The sequence below is a fragment of the Poecilia reticulata genome, chromosome 17, assembly GCF_904066995.2.
Source record: "Poecilia reticulata chromosome 17, P_reticulata-male-v2, whole genome shotgun sequence".
NCBI classification, from domain to species: Eukaryota; Metazoa; Chordata; class Actinopteri; order Cyprinodontiformes; family Poeciliidae; genus Poecilia; species Poecilia reticulata.
Window position 1 is genome coordinate 2,424,747 of NC_088846.1, and position 20,150 is coordinate 2,444,896.

At 39.1% G+C, this 20,150-nt stretch overlaps 1 protein-coding gene across 1 annotated transcript; it reads right to left on the bottom strand.

Moving 5' to 3' along the window:
- LOC103479201 (actin-related protein 2/3 complex subunit 5-like) lies at positions 1-5,040 on the bottom strand. Its single transcript, XM_081597861.1, has 4 exons — positions 4,745-5,040; positions 4,110-4,181; positions 3,183-3,359; positions 1-593 (listed from the first exon to the last, which is right to left on the bottom strand). The coding sequence occupies exons 1-4, from the start codon at positions 4,883-4,885 to the stop codon at positions 531-533; spliced, it is 453 nt and encodes a 150-aa protein (XP_081453987.1). The 5' UTR covers positions 4,886-5,040; the 3' UTR covers positions 1-530.
- Positions 5,041-20,150: the final 15,110 nt, after the last annotated feature.

The following is a 20,150-nucleotide window of genomic DNA, read 5'->3' on the forward strand; positions in this document are numbered from 1 at the left end:
TTCAAGTTTAGCTCTTTATTTAGTCTATTCCAAATATAAAAAGCATTCACACAATAGTGCCACATGGATGTGGTTTTTGTGAAGACAGAAGTAGAAAAAAAAGACAAAGTTGTTCAAAGTTTATCTCAAACAATCTAATTTGAGATACAATGAAGTTCAGTACCAGCATGTGCTAGGCAAAAGGCAGGGGAAAGGTGTCAATGAGAATCCATCCACCTTTTCCATTCCTCTCGTCTTAAGGAGTCAGACCCACAAAAGAGTAGAGTTAAGGACAGGGATAGCTGGGGTTCAGTGATGTAGCTGAGCAGATGACAGCAAGGTGTCGTTTTGTGTTTAAGAAGAAAAGTGGAATTCTGTACTGCTGGCAGTAAAAATAAGTGACTTCAGTTTGAGGTGCCAGCACCTTCTGAATCCCAGAGGAGTGAAAACAGAAAAAAAACAAAGTCATGCATCAGAAAGACACAGCTCCAGTTTCTTAAAAGGACACCAGCCCTGATGACTTGGACAAATACTGCAGATTATGGGGATCATCAGACAGTCTTCCTTGCAGTCAGGACTCGGACGATGGAGCCAACTCCACCCACTGCCAGGGCCTGAGGAAACAGTCGAAAGGAGAACAGAACTGGGTCAGCAATCTGTCACAGGCACAAATAACCAAAAGGTTTTAAGCAGTTTTCACTGGAACAACAATATTTAATTCCAAGTTTCCTAAAAACCCAATGCTGACAGCATTTGAGAGTCCAAACCTACATTGAATACTGGTTTGGAGTACAGGTTTGATTTTGTACTCGGTAAACACACAATTGCCTGTAGTTAAATTAGTTTTACAGTACTGGTAAAATTTACATTCCTCTACAAAATGGTTCAGTGAAATGAACTTGGGCTTGTGATGTTGAAACTACCATGTACAACTTTTAAGACAAGTGCAAATTGATTTGATGGCATTTAAGCCCATTCCCATCCTCCTCCTAGGAACCCTAACCCAGACGACAGAAACCCCATTTTGTTTGCGCCACGCAAACAAGATGACACGCCGTGTTGGTGCATGTATCACTTTGAGGAAAACCACTGATACAGTTCTTGTTTCGTTTGGTTGTGAATGTGCCAAATTGTATTTATGAGAGAGAAAATGTAGACATGTTTGTTGGTTTTGTTGATGTAGATACTTTTTGTCCTTTGCTTTGCGTTGGGTTTTGAATAATGGCATGGATCAACCAAGTTAGAGGAAGTCTTTTCCCGTGTGGGATCATTCTGATCTTATCTCGGAGAATAAAGGTAAATGATTATTCTGTTCTCATTTCCACTTCTGATCATTTTTCCAATATAGGATATTTGAATTAGTTTACATGGACAAACTTATTTCTATTGTAGGTGAAATGTAGGATTTGCTCAGTGCTGTCTTACTGTAACCCAGTGGTTACCAAACTTTTTCTCCTGGGCCCCCCCAGTGGTTTCCAAACACTTTCTGGGCACCCCCTGTGGATTACAATAGGTAGTTCGACTTTGGTCTTATTGAAACAATGTGTGTGACTGGAGGGTGTGGGAGGGGTAGAAGTAGAGACTGGGGAGTCTGATCAGACTGTTATCTGTTATACAATGAGTCATTGTTGTTTTTCTCCCCATTCATCCATCCTGTGCCCCCCACTAATTTTATGACTCAAAATGATGATGCAAAATTCCCATCATAGTCCACAGTGACATTCAATTGCATTATATTTTCAGTTGGTCTAAGTAATATTAGGCAACATTGCCCTATATATAAGGCGATTCCATATGTGTGTGTGAGTGTGTGTGTGTAACTTTTTCTCTGCAGTGGGAACATACAGCGACAATGATTCCAATAGTACCACAAAATATTTTGATAAAATTAAGTCCATATCACCCACCCCTACTTTATGTAAGCATTTTCATCTTTCAACAGATACTTATGCATCTGTTGAAAGAAAAGGGATGTTTTTCTTCTTCTATTTTTATGGCGGTTGAAAGATTAAACTAAATTTAAAGATAACTGATAGTGGCAAAAAAATTAAAGTTAAAAAGAGCAAAGTGCAATATTATTCAGCCCATTTGACTGATTTCCTGATCAGAGATCCAGCCAAGAGGCCCATGATCACTCTGGATGAACTGCAAAGGTAGGACAGACTCCTGTCCATAGGAGTCTGTCCATAAAGGTCAGATACACTGCACAAATCTGGCCTTTATGGAAGAGTGGCAAGAAAAAAGCCTTTTCTCAAAGATATCCATAAAAAGTCTTGTTTAACGTTTGCCACAAGTCACCTGGAAGACACACCAAACATGTGGAAAAAAGGTGCTCTGGTAAGATGAAACCAAATTCGAACTTTTTGGCCACAATGCAAAAATATGTTTGGCGCAAAAGCAACACAGCTCATCACCCTGAACACATCATCCACATTGTTAAACATGGTGGTGGCAGCATCATGGTTTGGGCCTGCTTTTCTTCAGCAGGGAAAGGGAAGATGATTAAAATTTATGGGAAGATGGATGGAGCCAAATACAGAATCATTATGGAAGAAAACCTGTTGGAGTCTGCAAAAAACCTGAGACTGGGATGGAGATTTACTTTCCAACAAGACAATGATCAAAAACATAAAGCAAAATCTACAATGGAATGGTTAAAAAATAAATGAATCCAGGTGTTAGAATGTTCAAGTCAAAGTCCAGACCTGAAACCAATAGGGAATCTGTGGAAAGAGCTGAAAACTGCAGTTAACAAGCGCTCTCCATCCAACCTCACTGAGCTCCACCTGTTTTGCAAGGAAGAATGGGCAAGAATTTCAGTCTCTCAATGTGCAAAACTGATAGAGACATACCCCAAACGACCTTGGCTGTTATCGCAGCAAAAGGTGGCGCTACAAAGTATTAATGCAAAGGGGCCGAATAATGTTGCATACCCCACTTTGCAGTTTTTTCTTGCTACAAAAGATTTGAATATCCAATAAATTTCGTTCCATGTCACAATTGTGTCCCACTTGTTGATTTTTCACAAAATAAAAATTTTAGATCTTTATGTTTGAAGCCTGAAAAGGAAAAAGTTCAAAGGGGCAAAAGTTGCAAGGCACTGTATGAAATGAACCTGGGCTTCCAGAATGCCACAGACTTCTGTGTAATGAATCTACGAGTTTCCATACTAATCTGTGTTGAGATATACACACACACCTTACCTTTTCATGCCACTGCAGCAGGACAGCGCTGCTGTTATCAGATGGTTTCTCAAAGCCTCTGTAGATGTATTTCATCAGCAGGTCTACTCCTGCTTTGTCCAGTGAGCCCACAGCTTTTTCTATGTCACTACTCTTAAAACTGCTAAGAACTTTGACCACCAGCAACTCCGCTCGGTCCTGCCACACAGACAGAGAGAGGGGTAGGCGGGCATTACCAGCCAGGCAGAAAAAAAGATTACATGACAGTTAAAAACTGTGTTTTTACAGCGTCTATCAAGTTTGATATGCACAGCAGCCATGTTGGATTTTGAGCTCACAGGCGGTGAAAACTACTTACGTTGAAATATTTACACTAAAGGTCATTTGCAGTTGAAATTCCAAATTCAACTACAAATGGGGGTGGGGTTCAATTAAAAATGTAAAAAAATAAAATAAAAATGTAATGTCATGTTTTGATTAAAACTTACATGCATGAGTATCATTCCACGCCAGGACATAAGAATAATGTTTTTCTCAAGTTATCAATACCAGGTGTTCATAAATGTCTAGATACAGATGGCACAGAGCACTGATTTTCCACCTAGCATTAAGGTCATGCATAGATGTTCTGTTTGAACAAGAATCAAACTCAGAGTCTTTTGAAATTTATGAGCTCCACATTTGTCAGCTGGATGACTTGTTTTCATCAGCATCACTGCATCTGTAATACATCTGTAACAACAGAGTGCACATAAATCAGATGCCACCTGTGATTTATGAGCAGGTGCTAAATGAGTCCAGTTTGTTAAAATCTTCTGATGTGTCTTCATCCTGGAGAGCAAAGAAATAACCAGTGCTACTGTTCTCATGTTCTTTTGTAAAGGCAGCTGTAGGGCAAACCACAAGTGATCACAGAAGGGGAGCAGGAGGCATGTCAGATGTTCATACCTTAGCATTCTGGTTCTTGGTATTGATTGGAGGGTTCTTCAGTACAGCATGGAGAGCTCCAGTCATGTTCCCTTTGCAAGGAATTAGTCAAGAATCACAGAGACAAGTAATACACCAGCAGGAGCATGAGAGGAACACAGTAGAACAGGATGATCACCTTATATGGTAAAGATCATCACACATATTCTTGAAAGTCATGAAGCTGAAGTAAACATAGTTCAATCAGTTCAGAATGAGAAGTGTTTATTCATCTGAATAATTTTGTCACTTCTTGTTTAAAGTGACTAAAATATCTCAAGGGTTTCTTTATAATTGAAAGCTAGTTATATTCCGAGCAGGAACAGGTTAACCTTGTTTATTTTCTGGAACTAAAGTGGATCTATCAACTTCACAGAGAATGTTAAACCAAACGAAAACAACCGGACAACATGCTGAGAAAAAAGTAAAAGAATGTGGTAGAAGTGTACAGGGACCACACCCTCTTGGTCCTGCCAGCCGGAAACACCGCCGCACAAAAGTCAAACTGAACACTGTTACATGCTGACGGACACCCAAGCTTCTTCCTACAGGACACCTCATTGCTTCAAGCACTCACAGTCAACCCCACCACCGTCGCTAAATTACCTCAAAGGATATTGTCTAAGAAGGGAGTCCACTTCTGCTTCGTCTGGACCTCCTTGGTTCTCGCCGCCGTCCTCTTCGTCCACAAACTTGTTTTCGTCGTATTCATCTACATCTACTTTCCTGAAGCGGTCAGAAACGGTGTTCTTAGACATTCTGGATGAAACAGAGACAGCAGCGCAAATATAATGTTAGGGAAGGAAAAAAGACTTTCTGGCCAAAAGAGGACCCAAACAGTTTCTGATGTCCAAAACTCTACTTCCTCATCACAACACTTCCGCCTTGTTTTTCTTCTTCTATTTTTACGGCGGTTGGCAAACATCTTAAGGTGCATTACCGCCACCTTCCAGATTGGAGTATGGATCACATGTTTTATTTACTATAAAAAATACCCGTTCTTCTAAAAAAATTAATAAAAAATAAATAAATAAAAATTACTGCTAAAACCTACAGATGAGATCCACAGATTATCTTTCAAACAATTCCCTTATTTCCAATTTACTTGTATTCTTATTAAAATTTTTAATTAAATTAGTATGTTCTTTCATGACCTGCGACAGACTGGCGACCTGTCCAGGGTGACCCCGCCTCTCGCCCGGAACGTTAGCTGGAGATGGGCACCAGCAACCCTCCTGACCCCACTGAGGGACAAGGGTGCAAGAAAATGGATGGATGGATGGATGGATGGATGGATGGATGGATGGATGGATGGATGGATGGATGGATGGATGTTCCTTCATGAACATACTTATTACCAGGGCTGGCCCGAGGCATAAGCAAACTAAGCAGCCGCCCCCAGGGGACCCCTCAGTAGAGCTGATTTTTTTTTTTTTTTTTTACGATTTCTATGTCATTATAATAACAAAAACACACAATTTCATCATGAAGTGATTTGTTTTTACAGTAATATGTAATTTAGAAATCATTATTTTAAGGACAAAAGGAAAAAAATTAATTGCTGGTAATATGAGCGGCTGTGCAATGTGCAGAGTGCATCCAAACATCCAAAGCTCCAGTAGAAGATAGCAAGGGCGTGGTATAGGGGGGGAAAGTTATGACGACTCCAAGGGCCCTTGACCAACAGGCAGTGGCGGATCTATACTTTTAAAGTTGGGGGGGCCATATATATATATATATATATATATATATATATATATATATATATATATATATATATATATATATATATATATATAATTTAAAAAAAAATAACCAAACTGAATATTTGGTTATTTTTTAAGCCCCTCTGTCATTTGACATGTTATAATTAACACCTTTGACTGGCGCACATGGAGACATGATAGACTTTTACGCAAAAAGTTCATCGCAGAGGAAACTAAAATCAATCAAATTAAAGATCCTTTCTGAATATCATCTCATGGACTGAACACTAAATGCGTCTTTCTGACCGGAAGCTGATAGCGTGTTGAAGAGTTATGGACACCTTGGTTAGGAAGCTCTGTTTTGACAGGTAATTTGACAGGTAAAAATAGTTCGGTTCGGACCAGAATTATTTGCCTGATGGTGGTTCGGGCTTCTCATGAGTTTACATTTAATGAGTTTGCAGCACACAGAGAAAACCTAAAGTGTGAAGAATGTGTGATCAAATTGTGTTGATCTACTTATTGTAGTTTAAGTAGAGGAATAGCAGCTGACTGTTGAGAGAGGAAAGAAATTAAAGTGCAGATCCGTTAGACAGAAACAAGCGCAGTGCGCTGGGCAATAAATGCTCCACCGTTACGCTCCAATTAATCACACATGAGACGACTAACGCCAAATATACAATATATAGTTACACTGCTTACGTTAATGGTGTTTTAAAAACAAAACCAGTAAAAACTTAATATGTCAGATTCCCTCCTCACCCTCATCTTGATAAGAACAGAGAGCAGTTCGCTGGTTTCTGTCCAGAATGTGATCAAGTGCAGCTGACCACTTGGTGCGCAGACAGTTTCAACTTTACGCACAGAGAACATCGTGGAGCTCATTATTAATCATTATAAGAACAATATCTGTCAGAGAATCATCTCTGATCTGGTCGCTTTAACCGACCAGAGGCTTTGGAGCGTCTAGCGCAGCTGATCCGCTTCTGCGGGGGTTTTCTCCTGCTGAGGGATCAGGAAACGACCAGAGTTCTGCCGTCTTCTAATCACGTCATTTCGTGAAATGTTACCTGATTTCAAAAACGTTCTCGCAGAGAAATAATAAATGTTTTGTTTGCTGACTACAAATTGGAAATAAAATAATTTTTTTCTTTGACGGATGTTGAGGAAAAATGACTATTTTTAGTGTTTAACACAGTTTAAACCTTTTAGAACGAATTTCTTAATCTTGAACAGGTTTGTGTGAGTGATTTAAAACCCGAAGAACTACTGGGTTAAGCATCTAAAGTACAAAGGAGAATAGAGATCTGCAGGAGAATTTCGGCTCAGACCCCTGGGGTCTTATCATTAAAGACAGGAGGTCATAAATTAACATACAGTATGCAGGAAGGTGGAGGACACTATCACTTGAATTACTCTGAGAAAGGGAACTTTGGGCGTTCACGTAACCAGGATGAGAAGTCTTCCAAAACTAACATCTGACATGGTGTAAAAAACTGAAAATAACATAAAATGTTTTAAATCACTAACATTTTATTTGTAAGACATTTTTCTTAGTTATTAATAACATGTTTTGACTGAAAATTGTATTATCCTGTTTTAGAATTAATTTAGTCAATGATGAATGTATTTGAAATTGATTTATTTCTGACTATATTAGAATCAAATGAAAATGTTTTGTTTAGTATTAGAAAATACTTAGGTTTATGGTGAATGAATGTCTTAATTCTTATTTGTTTCTAATTCCTAATTAGAAACAGGAATTGTACTTCATTATTTTCTGTTAATATTGTCTATTGCTTTTGGTTTGATATCAGGACTAAACTTTGGAGATGCTGAGTGCAGAAGAACAAATTGGGTTTTTGCAGAACTTTTCATTGAATTAAAATGCAGTATTAAAGGTTTGTTCCTGGCAGAGCAGAAAAGAAACCAGAATTTCACAGCTACCTGTGAAGTTCCTTCATCTGTTTCTCTTTGCCCAGATGGCTGTAGAGTCACAGGGGGCCGGATAGTGTTAAGAAAATAAATTTAAAATAAGTTAGTTTTAGAATTTATCATGACTTGATTGAAATACCATAATTATAGTTTTAAAATTTATAACATATTCTGACCTATTGATCTTTATTTTACTGTAGTTAAAGCAGATTGTTTGCCAAGATCTCTGATCTGCTCTTTGTCTGTCTGGGAAACAGTCAGTAGGAAGTTCTAGCGTTTCACACTGATGAAAGCCATAAACCACCATGAATTCGGAGAGTCTGCTTCTACCTTATTTAACAAAAGGTGTTTGATCTTGTGAACAAATTGCAGGGACTTTTCTAAAGAGCCAGAGATGCCTTCCAATTGGTCAAGTAGAGATACGCCCTATTTGAATACATTAAGAGGAAAACACACCTACAGGTATAAAAGTTTGTGCACAAGGGAAACAATTTAGAAAAAGCTGATTTATTTTACTTCTGCACCAGCTCTTTCTCCAAGGACGTCCTTGATATTTCTTTGTCCTCTTGTCTCAGGTAACAATGTTTGTATATGTGTTTCTTCAGTTTCTTGTACTATCTTATACGTTCTTCTGATTGGATTAAATTCTGTAATTCTGTGACGTCAAAACGCATTGTTGTGTTTTTGTCCCCACACGTGGCCACGCGAGCGAACCCAGGATCAAAAGGAAGAATCAGAGACAGATTTCATTGCTAAATTTAATTGTATAAAAATTCTTCCTTAACACGGACAACGAAAAAACTCTAGCGCAACCTCTGCTCCAAACTACGAACATTGTCGGCCCCTCTTCGGTTTTTTCTCTTTTTTTGCGGAGGATCAGTAAATAACTTATTGGTGTTTTACCATCACCACCAGGTATGAAGTGCTTTAGGCTTTGAGTTGCACCACAGCGCAGCACAACTGAAAGATCCAGGAGTTTTTATGAGTACAAGTATAAAGAAGGCTGGTATCGCGCCTGATTAAAATCTATTTATTTCTGTCATCACATGGACTTATATAAAGTTTTATACATTTTCTTTTCATATAATTATTATTGTTTTTCTTCTTTACATATTAGGTTGACTTAGAATGATTCCAAATATGTACAGGAATAACCTGGTGCTGTTACATGTCAATCATCTGGGGGGGCCATTGGAGGGACCAATCAGATGACAGGGGGGGCACTGGCCCCCCCTCTGGCTCCGCCACTGGGCACAGAACCAGGCTATTGGAGCCGCCGGGTAAAGTAACGGCACAGAACCAGGCTATTGGACAAAGTAACGCCGCACCGACCCGCAGAGGAGCGATCGGGACACCTGACGTCGGAACCGGACCGCACAGGAGCGATCTGGACACCTGACATCGGAACCGAGCCGCACAGGAGCGATCGGGACACCTGATGTCGGAACCGGAGCCGCACAGGCGCGATCAACACCGCACGCTTGGGAACAAAGCTGCATGGATCGAGCTATTGGAGCTACAGAGATTCGTAGCAGCGGACATCGGAACGCAGATCATCAATGCCGGCCAACGCATCATTGGGGTATGTGAGTCAGCGCCGATATCTATGACTGGCCATTATTATTATGTGCGCACACAAAGCTTAAATCCAATGCATTGGTAGCAGACTGAAGACTGCTTAAAACAAAGAGAGCTCTCTATAAATAAACAATCTACAATTTGCGAATAAATAAACTTATAAACTGTCGGCCACTATGGCAGAGGAGGAAAACATTGACCTGAATCAGGAGGGTCAAAATAACATTGTGGATGAAGAGGAAAATCCTCAATGGTAGTCTGAAAAAAGACAGGTGAAATTAACAGCCAAGGCTTTGTTGGTGAAAATCAGTAACTTAGAAAGTGAAAGAAAAACAAAGTTAAATAAGCTCACAAAGTTAAGACAAACTATTAGTGTTGAAAAATGACAAAGGGTGTGTGAATGACATTGAGGGAGAATTTAAAAGGTTTTTGGGTGTGTCTGAAGAAACACAAAAGGTACACCATGTTTTGTTGGGTGTATTGCCTGTGGATGAAGCACAGAAGCATGATGTTTCAAGCTAAAATGTTGAATGTTAATGAATTTGTTGCTGCTACTCATAAGTGGTTGACTGAGGCTCAAGGTTGCTCAACTGGTATGCCTGATATTAGAGAAAATGAGAGTAAAAATAATAAGGAAGCTGAACCAAATGCTGCCAGTGGTGGCACGATGGAGGAGGAGCTACAGATTGAACCTCATGACAGCATTTCAGATGTTTCTGTAAGGTCTTCTAGAAAAACTAGGAGTCAAATGGGTTCTTCTGTAACAACCAGCAGATCGTCAACACTTTCTGAACAAATAAAAGCAGAAGCAGAAAGGGCTGCACTCCTGGCATGTGCAGCTGCTTTAAAGGAGAAGCATGCATTGGAGGAAAAGGAATACCTGTTAAAGAAAAGAAAGGAACAACTTGAGATGGACACCAAAATAGCTGCTGCTAATGGTGCTAGAGGGCAGCAGTAAAGGCAGCATTGCATCCAAGCATTCTGATGGAATGGACTCATATGTTAGAAAAGGTGCTAGACCCAAGATCAAGCCTACTTTACTCCTTCCACAAGCTTCACAGTTGGTTACCAAACCTGCAAAGAAGCTTCAACAAGATGCTGGACTGCTGTTGGATAAAGAGGTTGAGTCAGATCTAAACACAGCCTATGAAAAGCATGTTCCACCTCAGGTGGACAACACTGTTTTCAATACTTTGGTGTCACAAACAGCTCCCCCTGTTGTTCAAACATCCAATCCCAATGTTACCACTCAAAACGGTCAGCTTCCATCAAAGCAAAATCAACCTGCTGGAGATCTCTACAACGTGTTGAAACAACAGAATGACATAACAGCTCTTCTGGTTCAAATGCAATCAAGCCAGTTACTGCCACACAGAGAAATTCCCATCAATGATGGAGATCCTTTGCAGTTCAACTCATTTATAAAATGAACGTTGTGTGGAAGCAAAGACCAGTTCTTAAGGAGACTGTTTGTACTACCTTGAACAGTACACCAGGGGGCAACCAAGAGACCTCATACGCAGCTGCCTTCACATGACTGCAGAAAGAGGATATGCTGTGGCCAAGCAACTCCTCAAAGAACATTTTGGCAATGAATTTAATGTTACTGCAGCCTACATGGAAAAGGTCACTGGTTGGCCCAACATTAAAGGTGAAGATGCTAAAGCATTAAAGGCGTTTGGACTCTTCCTTTGTGAATGCTGCAATGCAATGGAGGAACTGCAGTATTTGGATGAGTTAAGCATGCCAGCTAACATGAAAATCTTGGTTCAAAAGTTTCCTTTTAAACTAAGAGAAAAATGGAGAACAAAAGCAAATGAGATTTTTGAGAGAACGAGTCAAAGAGCATGTTTCATAGATATTGTTGCTTTTATTGAACACCAGATTAGAATAATCTCTGATCTGGTTTTTGGATATATACAGGACTTACAACCTGTTAAGGGGACCATAAGACCTAGCAAACCTAAAATAAAGTCACAGTTTAAAAGAAACGGCTTTGTCACCCATGTTTCTGTTAATGATGACTGTAACATGCCTTCTCTCCAAAATGAATTGACTGTTGTTGACAAGTCAAATTATTTATCCTGTCTGTATTGTACACAGGATGGCCATGTATTGGAACAATGTCAACAATTAGGAAAGCGGTCACACAGGGAAAAACTAGACTTTCTAAAAAACAAAGATTTGTGTTTTGGTTGCTTGAATACAGGACATTTAAGCAAAAACTGTTAAACGCATCACTTGCAAACACTGTAACCAAAGGAATCCCAGGATTTTACACATTGGACAGATGGAAAAAAATCCATCAGAAAGAGTTGGATCAGGCAGCAAAGGGCTGTAAAACATCCTCTACTTGTGGTCATACTGGGGCTGGCCACCATACAGGGATTCTTCCCATCCTGCCTGTGAAAGTGAAAAGTCAAAATGAACTAAAATCATTAAAACATATGCTTTTCTGGATCCAGGGAGCACCGATACATTCTGCTCTGAAAGACTTCTTAATTAACTCAACATTCAAGGTCAAAAGACTCAGATTAATCTCCGGACAATGGGTCAGAGTAAAACAATGACGATCTCTATCATTAAAGGTCTGGAGATTTCAGAAATAAATGGAAGCCATTTCTATCAGCTTCCCGTTGTGTTTACACAAAAGGAAATTCCTGTCTCCACCGACAACATCATCAGTGAGGAGGAACTGTCTAAATCAGTGTTTCTCAACCTTTTTTGGGCCAGCGCCCCTCTAGCCTTTATCCAGGTCCCTCACCGCTCCCCACCAAAGAATTTGTAGGCTACTTGTACTGACAATTATTTTATTATTAATGTTACTATCATTATTGTAGATGTTTTGAATCGGCGCACCGATTATGTTTTCCCGTACACTTCAGCGCGCCTTACGCTTCTTCACCTCGCGCAAATAACGGGGTATGTTTCTACGCATAGAAACATACCCCACAGATGGGGGGGTGCCGATTTATATTTTCGCATCCACCTGAATAATGTGTAGTTGCGCCACTGCCCATGACATTTCAACAATATTATTTTACCTTTTATCTGGAAATAGTGTCTGTTCATTATTGCCATACAGTCCTCTGTATTAATTATTGCTTGAAAGGTCTTGCCATACCAGTTTATTCCTCTGTATTTACTTTAGTTTCTTAGTTTATTCTCGCATTTTGTTCTTCATTCATTTCCATTTAGTTTCTTTTGATTAGTATTATCCTGTCTTGGTTTATTGCTATGTCGACTTTAGTTTCTTTCCTGTTGCTACATTTATTTTATCGTTTATTGACCATCAGTAATTTTCACTCATCACCTGCTGCGCCTCCTAATCATCATGTGTTTCACATCATGTGTTGATTTTTCACTGTTCAGCGTCGGATTCTCTGTTTTTATGCCATAATTCACATCTAGTTTGTCGCTCCGTTTTTGCCCGCTTCTCATGTTTCAGCGTTTTGCTCAATGTGCGCGCCGTTTTATTTATTTATTTTTTTTACTCCCTAAGGTGCAGGGCGGTCTGGAAACATCGATGTGGGAAAGGCAGACTGACATAAACCTTTTAAAACAATGGAAACAATTTCTGCATTCTGATTATCCATCCATCCATTTTCTTTCACCCTTGTCCCTCAGTGGGGTCGGGAGGGTTGCTGGTGCCCATCTCCAGCTAATGTTCGGGGCAAGAGGCGGGGTACACCCTGGACAGGTCGCCAGTCTGTCGCAGGGCAACACAGAGACACACAGGACAAACAACCATACACACTCTCACCCATACACACTCTCACACCTAGGGACAATTTAGAGAGGCCAATTAACCTGACAGTCATGTTTTTGGACTGTGGGAGGAAACCGGAGTACCCGGAGAACACCCACGCATGCACAGGGAGAACATGCAAACTCCATGCAGAAAGACCCCAGGCCGGGAATCGAACCCAGAACCTTCTTGCTGCAAGGCAACAGCTCTACCAACTGCGCCACTGTGCAGCCCGCATTCTGATTATTGAAATTTAAAAGTGCTGTGTTGTTCTATCACCCGTTACTGGACCACTTACAGCACCAGTGTTAACGCTATAAAATGAACGCTCTCTATCGAGGTATCACCCATGGAGGGATTTCTTTATTTGAATGGGTTCATTTTTCAGAGAGATACACAGTGAGGGCATCGTGATTTTAGTAATTACATGTTTATCAGAGTGATTTTCAGAGTGATTTTCTGTTAGCGAGCAGCTTTCAAACAGAAATAAAAAAAACTTTTTAATATAAATTGCTGCTTTGACATGATCACAGAATTGCCAAAACGTAGCCTACATAAATACCAGACAAAGTGAATCACAGCAGCGTCATCAGCGGGTGTAACGCTGAACTGATGCGGAGCGGAGCTGCGCCATGAAGCTAAAACCACTGAATAGAAGAAGAGCTGCCATCGATACAGTTGCAGCCAAGCATGTTTTAATGTTGCACAATAAAGTTTTACTTAGTTGCTCAAAGTCTAAACTGGTATTGTTGTGGATTTAAGGTGTAAGGTTTACCTTCGACCAAACGCCCCCCAAAGGCATCCCAGCGCCCCCCTTTTGTAAAAATGTCCGCCAGCGCCCCCTGCCGTCCTCTGAACGCCCCCTGGGGGGCGGTACCGCCCACGTTGAGAACCGCTAGTCTAAATGGTCGTACTTGAAGGACATCAACTTTCCTCGCATACATGCTGGTGTTGACCTACTAGTGGGAACCAATGCATCTAAATTAATGGAACCTTGGGAGGTGGTTAATAGTCAGGGTGAAGGGCCCTATGCAATCAGAAGCCTCCTAGGATGGGTCAGCAGAAGATTACAATGATTTTGAAAATGGCTACCCTTCAGTTTAGGTCAACAGAACTACAGTTGATAAAATTGAAGAGCTTCTGATCAGTCAATACAACTATGATTTTAATGAAAAGTCATTTACAGAACAAGAGGAAATGTCAAGAGAGGAACAAAAATTACTTTACTAGATATAATGGATCGCTCTGCACAGATGGAGAATGGACATTACAAGCTGAAACTGCCTTTCAAAAGGGAAGAACTCTTTATGCCAAACAACATTTCTGTTGCCCTGCAGCGCTTACATGGGTTGAAAAGAAAATTCAAAAAGAACAAAGGTTTCCATAAAGAGTACACAAACTTCATGACTAATGCCATTAATAGTGGACATGCAAGAAGGGTCTGGTAAGAGTGGTTAATCTTCAAACAAAAACAAACATTATTGAAAGACCTGTAACAAAAATCTGTCTATTATGTGAAGCTACAAACTGATAAACTGATAGGATAATGAATGAGTAAACCTGATTTGCCTCTTATGTATATTTTGTATATTTGTATGGAGATATGTCTTTATTTGTGGCTCCTTTTGATTTAAGTTTGATAATTGCCATGCGCAATTATGGGCTGGCTTGTAGGAGCCAGCCCATAATTTTTCGTTCTTTATTCGTTCTTGGGTTTATCGCCACCAGGAGGCGTATTTATTTTGAGTTCTGAGTGTCTGATGGGGGGGATGGGTTATTTAAGGTCAACCATGATTTTGTTCAGGTGTGGTTAATAGGTAGAGGCAAACAGTTTTCTACTGTGCTTGATTTTGGATGTATGTCGAATTTATGTGGATCTTAAGGGAAACAGTAAGACAATGGATATTGTACTGAAAATAAATGACTTTATGTCAAACGGAAGATCGGAATCCTGAATCTTAATTGAGCGCACGTAAAACCAACGCCTTTCAACAACAACCACCAGTATCCTAAAATACAGGATTTTAGCCGCTACAATAATGGAGTACAATTCCTGTTTCTAACCTAATATAATATTCAAATAAGAATTAAGACATTCATTCACCATAAACCTAAGTATTTTTCTAATACTAAACAAAACATTTTAATTTGATTCTAATATAGTCAGAATTTAATACAATTTCAAATGCATTCATCATTGACTAAATTAATTCTAAACAAGATAATACAATTTTCAGTCAAAGCATGTTATTAATAACTAAGAAAAATGTCTTACAAATTAAATGTTAGTGATTTAAAACATTTTATGTTATATTCAGTTTTTGCACCATGTTAGTTTTGGAAGACTTCTCATCCTGGTTACGTGAACTGACCAAAGTTCCCTTTCTCACAGTAATTCAAGTGATACTGTCCTCCACCTTCCTGCATATGTTAATTTATGACCTCCCGTCTTTAATAAGACCCCAGGGGTCTGAGCAGAAGCTCTCCTGCAGATCTCTCACCCAGCAATAGTTTTAGTTTCAAATCACTAACAGAAACCTGTTCAAAATTAAGAAATTTGTTCTAAAAAGTTTAAACTGTGTTAAACACTAAAAATAGTCATTTTTCCTCAACAATACCTAGGCAGTACGGGTTCAGCAGTACGCTGAACCCGGGCCTAGAAAATATTATCCTAGATAACTTTGAACCGGTCATAAATAAGATAAACTTGCTTTTAAAGGGGTGGGACAAACTACAAATATCGCTGTGGGGTAGAGTCCAGGCCATTAAAATGATCATTACACCAAAATTAAATGACCTTTTTTACTACCACTTAAAATACCACACTCTATATTTAAGACCCTGGACAAAATGATAAACAACTTTATTTGGGAGGGGAAAAAGCCTAAAATGTCTGCCATAAAATTTCAAAATAAAATAGAATATGGAGGATTACGACTACCTAATATGCAACTATATCAAGAAGCTTTTATAAGTGCGCAAATAAAACCACTTATGTTAAAGGACCATGATAGTCCTATCTGGGTAAACTTGGAAGGTGAAGTAACTGCTCCATTCAAAGCTTTTTCACAACATCCAAATGATGGAGTTAAATCCAATCCAATTATGATCCACACTAAAAACGTTTGGCAGCATTTACATAAAAAAGCAAATGCTTGTCCCTTCACTCAAGGAAATGCCTCAGTGTGGAATAACCCAAAAATAAAAATAGAGGGGAAAACGATCTTTTGGAGGAGCTGGCAAACAAAAGGGATTGATAGTATAAACTGCTTCTTCCAAAATGGTGACTTACTGTCATTTCAACAACTTCAATCTACACCATAAAGATTTTTGGAAGTTCCTACAAATAAGGGACTGCCTCACAAAATTAAAGAAACTTGAGGGAAATATACCCATGGAATCACCAATATACAATATGTTAAATAAACTGAAAAACTTCCCAAGACGAGTAAGTCACATGTATAACTTTCTGATTGAGAAAAATTGCAACACCAATATAGGACTTAAAAAGGTATGGGAATCAGAACTAAACAAAAAGTTCACAGAGGAGCAGTGGGGTATAGTAGTCAAACAAATGTTGAAACCCATGAGAGACGCGCGCTCCAAATTGATACAGTTCAAAATTCTGAGTCGTTTGTATTGGACACCAGTCAAACTATTTAGAGCTTAAAGTAAGTAACGCTGATATTTGCTGGCGATGTAAACAAAGTCCAGGAAACTTGCTTCATATGTTCCTTATGTGTTCGATTCCAACTTCTTATTGGCAGAAGGTTATGGGAAAAATCAACAGCATCCTTAACTCAAACTTACTCCTGACACTCCTTAATTTCTTAGACTACAAGGTTCAAATAGAAACTGAAAAAACACAATGGTTAAAAACAGCACTCACCACAGCAAGACAAGTTATATTAAGACACTGGAAAGGCTAAAATATCCCTACCTATACAGAATGGTATAGGTTCCACTTTCAGAGACCGCCTCTTACAAAAGACTCAATCACAAAATAAATGGCCAGTTTGAGGCATATCAGAGTATGTGAGAATCGTTCTTAAAACTAGAGAGGAAAAATTTGAATACCATGGGTCCAAAATAAATAGATACAATGTGTGTGTACTCTTCTTTTTTTTTTTTGCTTTAGCTCTGACTGGTTGAGAGGGGGGAGCATTGGGAGGGGTTCAGGGGAGAAAATGTTAAAAGCTAAGTCCTTCTCTGTATAATTACTTAATTATTCTTTACAGTGCTGATATTGTCAATATTGGTTTCACTGTATGTTTCATTGTCGAAGAATTTAATAAACATCGAAAAATGGAAAGAAAAGAATAGTAATTTAAACGTACATTTTTCAAGGCAATCGGTTTCCAAGATTTTTTTAAGTAAAGTCAACCTGTCAAAGTTTAGAGTGTTGTATTCAACAAGTGAAATATCTCCAATGATGAAAACAAAAATACCTGCACTGTACATGTAAAATTTATTTTTTGAGCGGAGCACTGCAGGTGCTGGGACCGGACTATCCTATGCACTCAAACCTCAAAGCGCATTTGAAGGACAATGGGACACGACAAGTTTGGAAGTGCAAGTATTGGGACCAGGCCAAAAATAATCCAGTTTGTTGTTGTTAAACGAACTTATTTAAATCTGAAACACCATAAATAACCATATTGTAGTTAATCTCCCCCTCACACATCATTTCAAGCTTATTGTAAGAAGCCAGCTCTACAATCTATTCTCTTGCACATGGTGACTCTTCACATTTCCAATTGGTCAGGATAATTAGTTTTTACTGCAGTGCTTGCAAGTAAGATAAAGTATTTCTTCTTTTTTTTTGTAATTCAAATTTTAATGATTTTCTGAACATTGTCTCACATAAAACACAAAACAAAAAAGCCTGGTGCACCCCGCCCACCCCCCACCACCTCAATACCCAGGGCACAGTCATATATCATATGTATGTTACAGTGTTAATTCAAAGACATTCAGTACTTGGGAGAAAGTTAGTTGTCCGGGAAAATCAAGCTTCATCCAGATGCATTACTCAAAGCCGTAGTTCTTTTCAATGAGTCCCAAAAGCTATCCCATTCCATGTCCCTGTTCCCTTCCATGTTGTTGAGCATGGCTTCATAAGAAGCTGTATCCGTCATTGATTTGATCCACTCATTTAGCTCGGGACACTTTGTGGTCTTCCAATGTCTTAAGATGATCCTGCAGGCTGTCACCAGACCGACCACCACCACAACTGTAAAAGCTCCTTTTGGGGTGTTCGGCATTTGAGATCTGTCTCCCAGTAAACACAGTTCTGGAGTCTGAGGGATCTCTGAGCCAAGCCATGCTCTCAGAGCCTCCAAGATTCCAAAATGGTGAAACCAGAGAGCAGTCCCAAAAACAATGCAAATATGTGCCCACCTCTTTCTTACATTTTCAGCACATATTGTTTGACATTATTTTCATTCTATGTAACCTAGAAGGCGTATGATATCTATGTAGCACCGTATAAATTTACTTCTGGCCTCTTTCACATATTTACCACTCTCTGACGGTGGACTCATCCATTTTCTTTTGTATACTCTTTCCTCAAATCTTTCTGCCATAGAAGTTTAATATTTGACTATTCACTACTCAAATTATAACTTTGCAGCTTATAAAATTGAGAGGCAGTGTGTCGTTCACGTGGCATCTTAATATATCATTTTCTACAATCTTTTTAAATTTTGATACCGTTCCCCTTGTATTACAGTGGGGGAACAGTATCTGATGGCCATATTTTACCCATCAGATACCATTCCCCCTATGTTAAAACCACCCATCAAGATACCGTTCCCCTTGTTTTACAGTGGGGGAACCCTATCTGATGGCCATATTTCACCGTATCTGATGGGGAAACGCGGATTGACGTAACAGGGGAAATCATATTTTATTTATCACTAAAGAAGGGTTCAGTGAGTGCGCATATGAAATTTGTGGGTTCGGTACCTCAAAAAAGGTTAAGAACCACTGGTTTAGGGTCAAATGGCAAACAAATATCCCTTTCAATATGTAACCATTCCTGCCTGTTCTCACCTTCCCAGGGTTTAACTAATGTTGCCATCTCAAATGACAAGCTTAGGAGCGTAGGATCCGGAAGTCCTAGGCCGCCCTTTTCATTAGGAGCATACAATTTTTCTTGTTTTATTCTCCCCACAAGAAATGTTTAATTACATTTTCATACCTTTTATAAAAGTCGAGTGGAATTGTAATAGGAAGCACAAAATTAAACTCAGGGGCAAGAATTTTTATAACATTAATCTTACCCCATAGTGTTAGTTTTATCTTCTCCCACTTTTCAAAGATTGTTTTAATTTTTGAAAGCACCAGATTAAAATTTAGTGAAGGCAACACCTCCAACACCCTACTAAATCTAATCCAAAGATACTTCATGCCTTCAGGTACCCATTTGAATTTAAAATCTTTGACCATGTGTGAATTACATAAAAAAAAGTTAATGGCATGGCTTCAGATTTAGCCCAATTTATTGAGTACCCTGAAACCGTCAAATACTGTACATCTGCATAGTGTCCATTAGGTGTGGCAAAGATGTAAGCAGATGTGTTATAAAGCGGATAAAATATCGTCCGCATATAAAAGCAGTTTGTGTTCTTGTTGTCCCCAACAAGAACACAAACTTGTTCTTGTTGGGGACAAGAACAAGTTTCCCCAACTTGTTCCCAACAAGCTATCCTACGCTCACTGCTTAGGATAAGCAGTGAGCATTATCCTAATGCGATAAACATGATGAATAACAATGGACTAAGAGAACAACCCTGACGGGTCCCACGTGATAAATTAAAGATAAAGTATTTCTGATTGTAGAGGTAATGCCTAAAATTCAGAAATTGCCAGCTCCATGCAGCAAGTTTAGTTTGACTACATATATGAAGTGTAGTCTTAAAACAGAAGTAGTGAGAAGTTTTTAACCTTTATTATAAAAGCTGATGGCTATTAATAAAGCTTGCGGCATTAGCTTTAAAATGTTCAACCTTATAGCAAAACGTGTTAACAAAATGACTTAATAGGCACATCAAA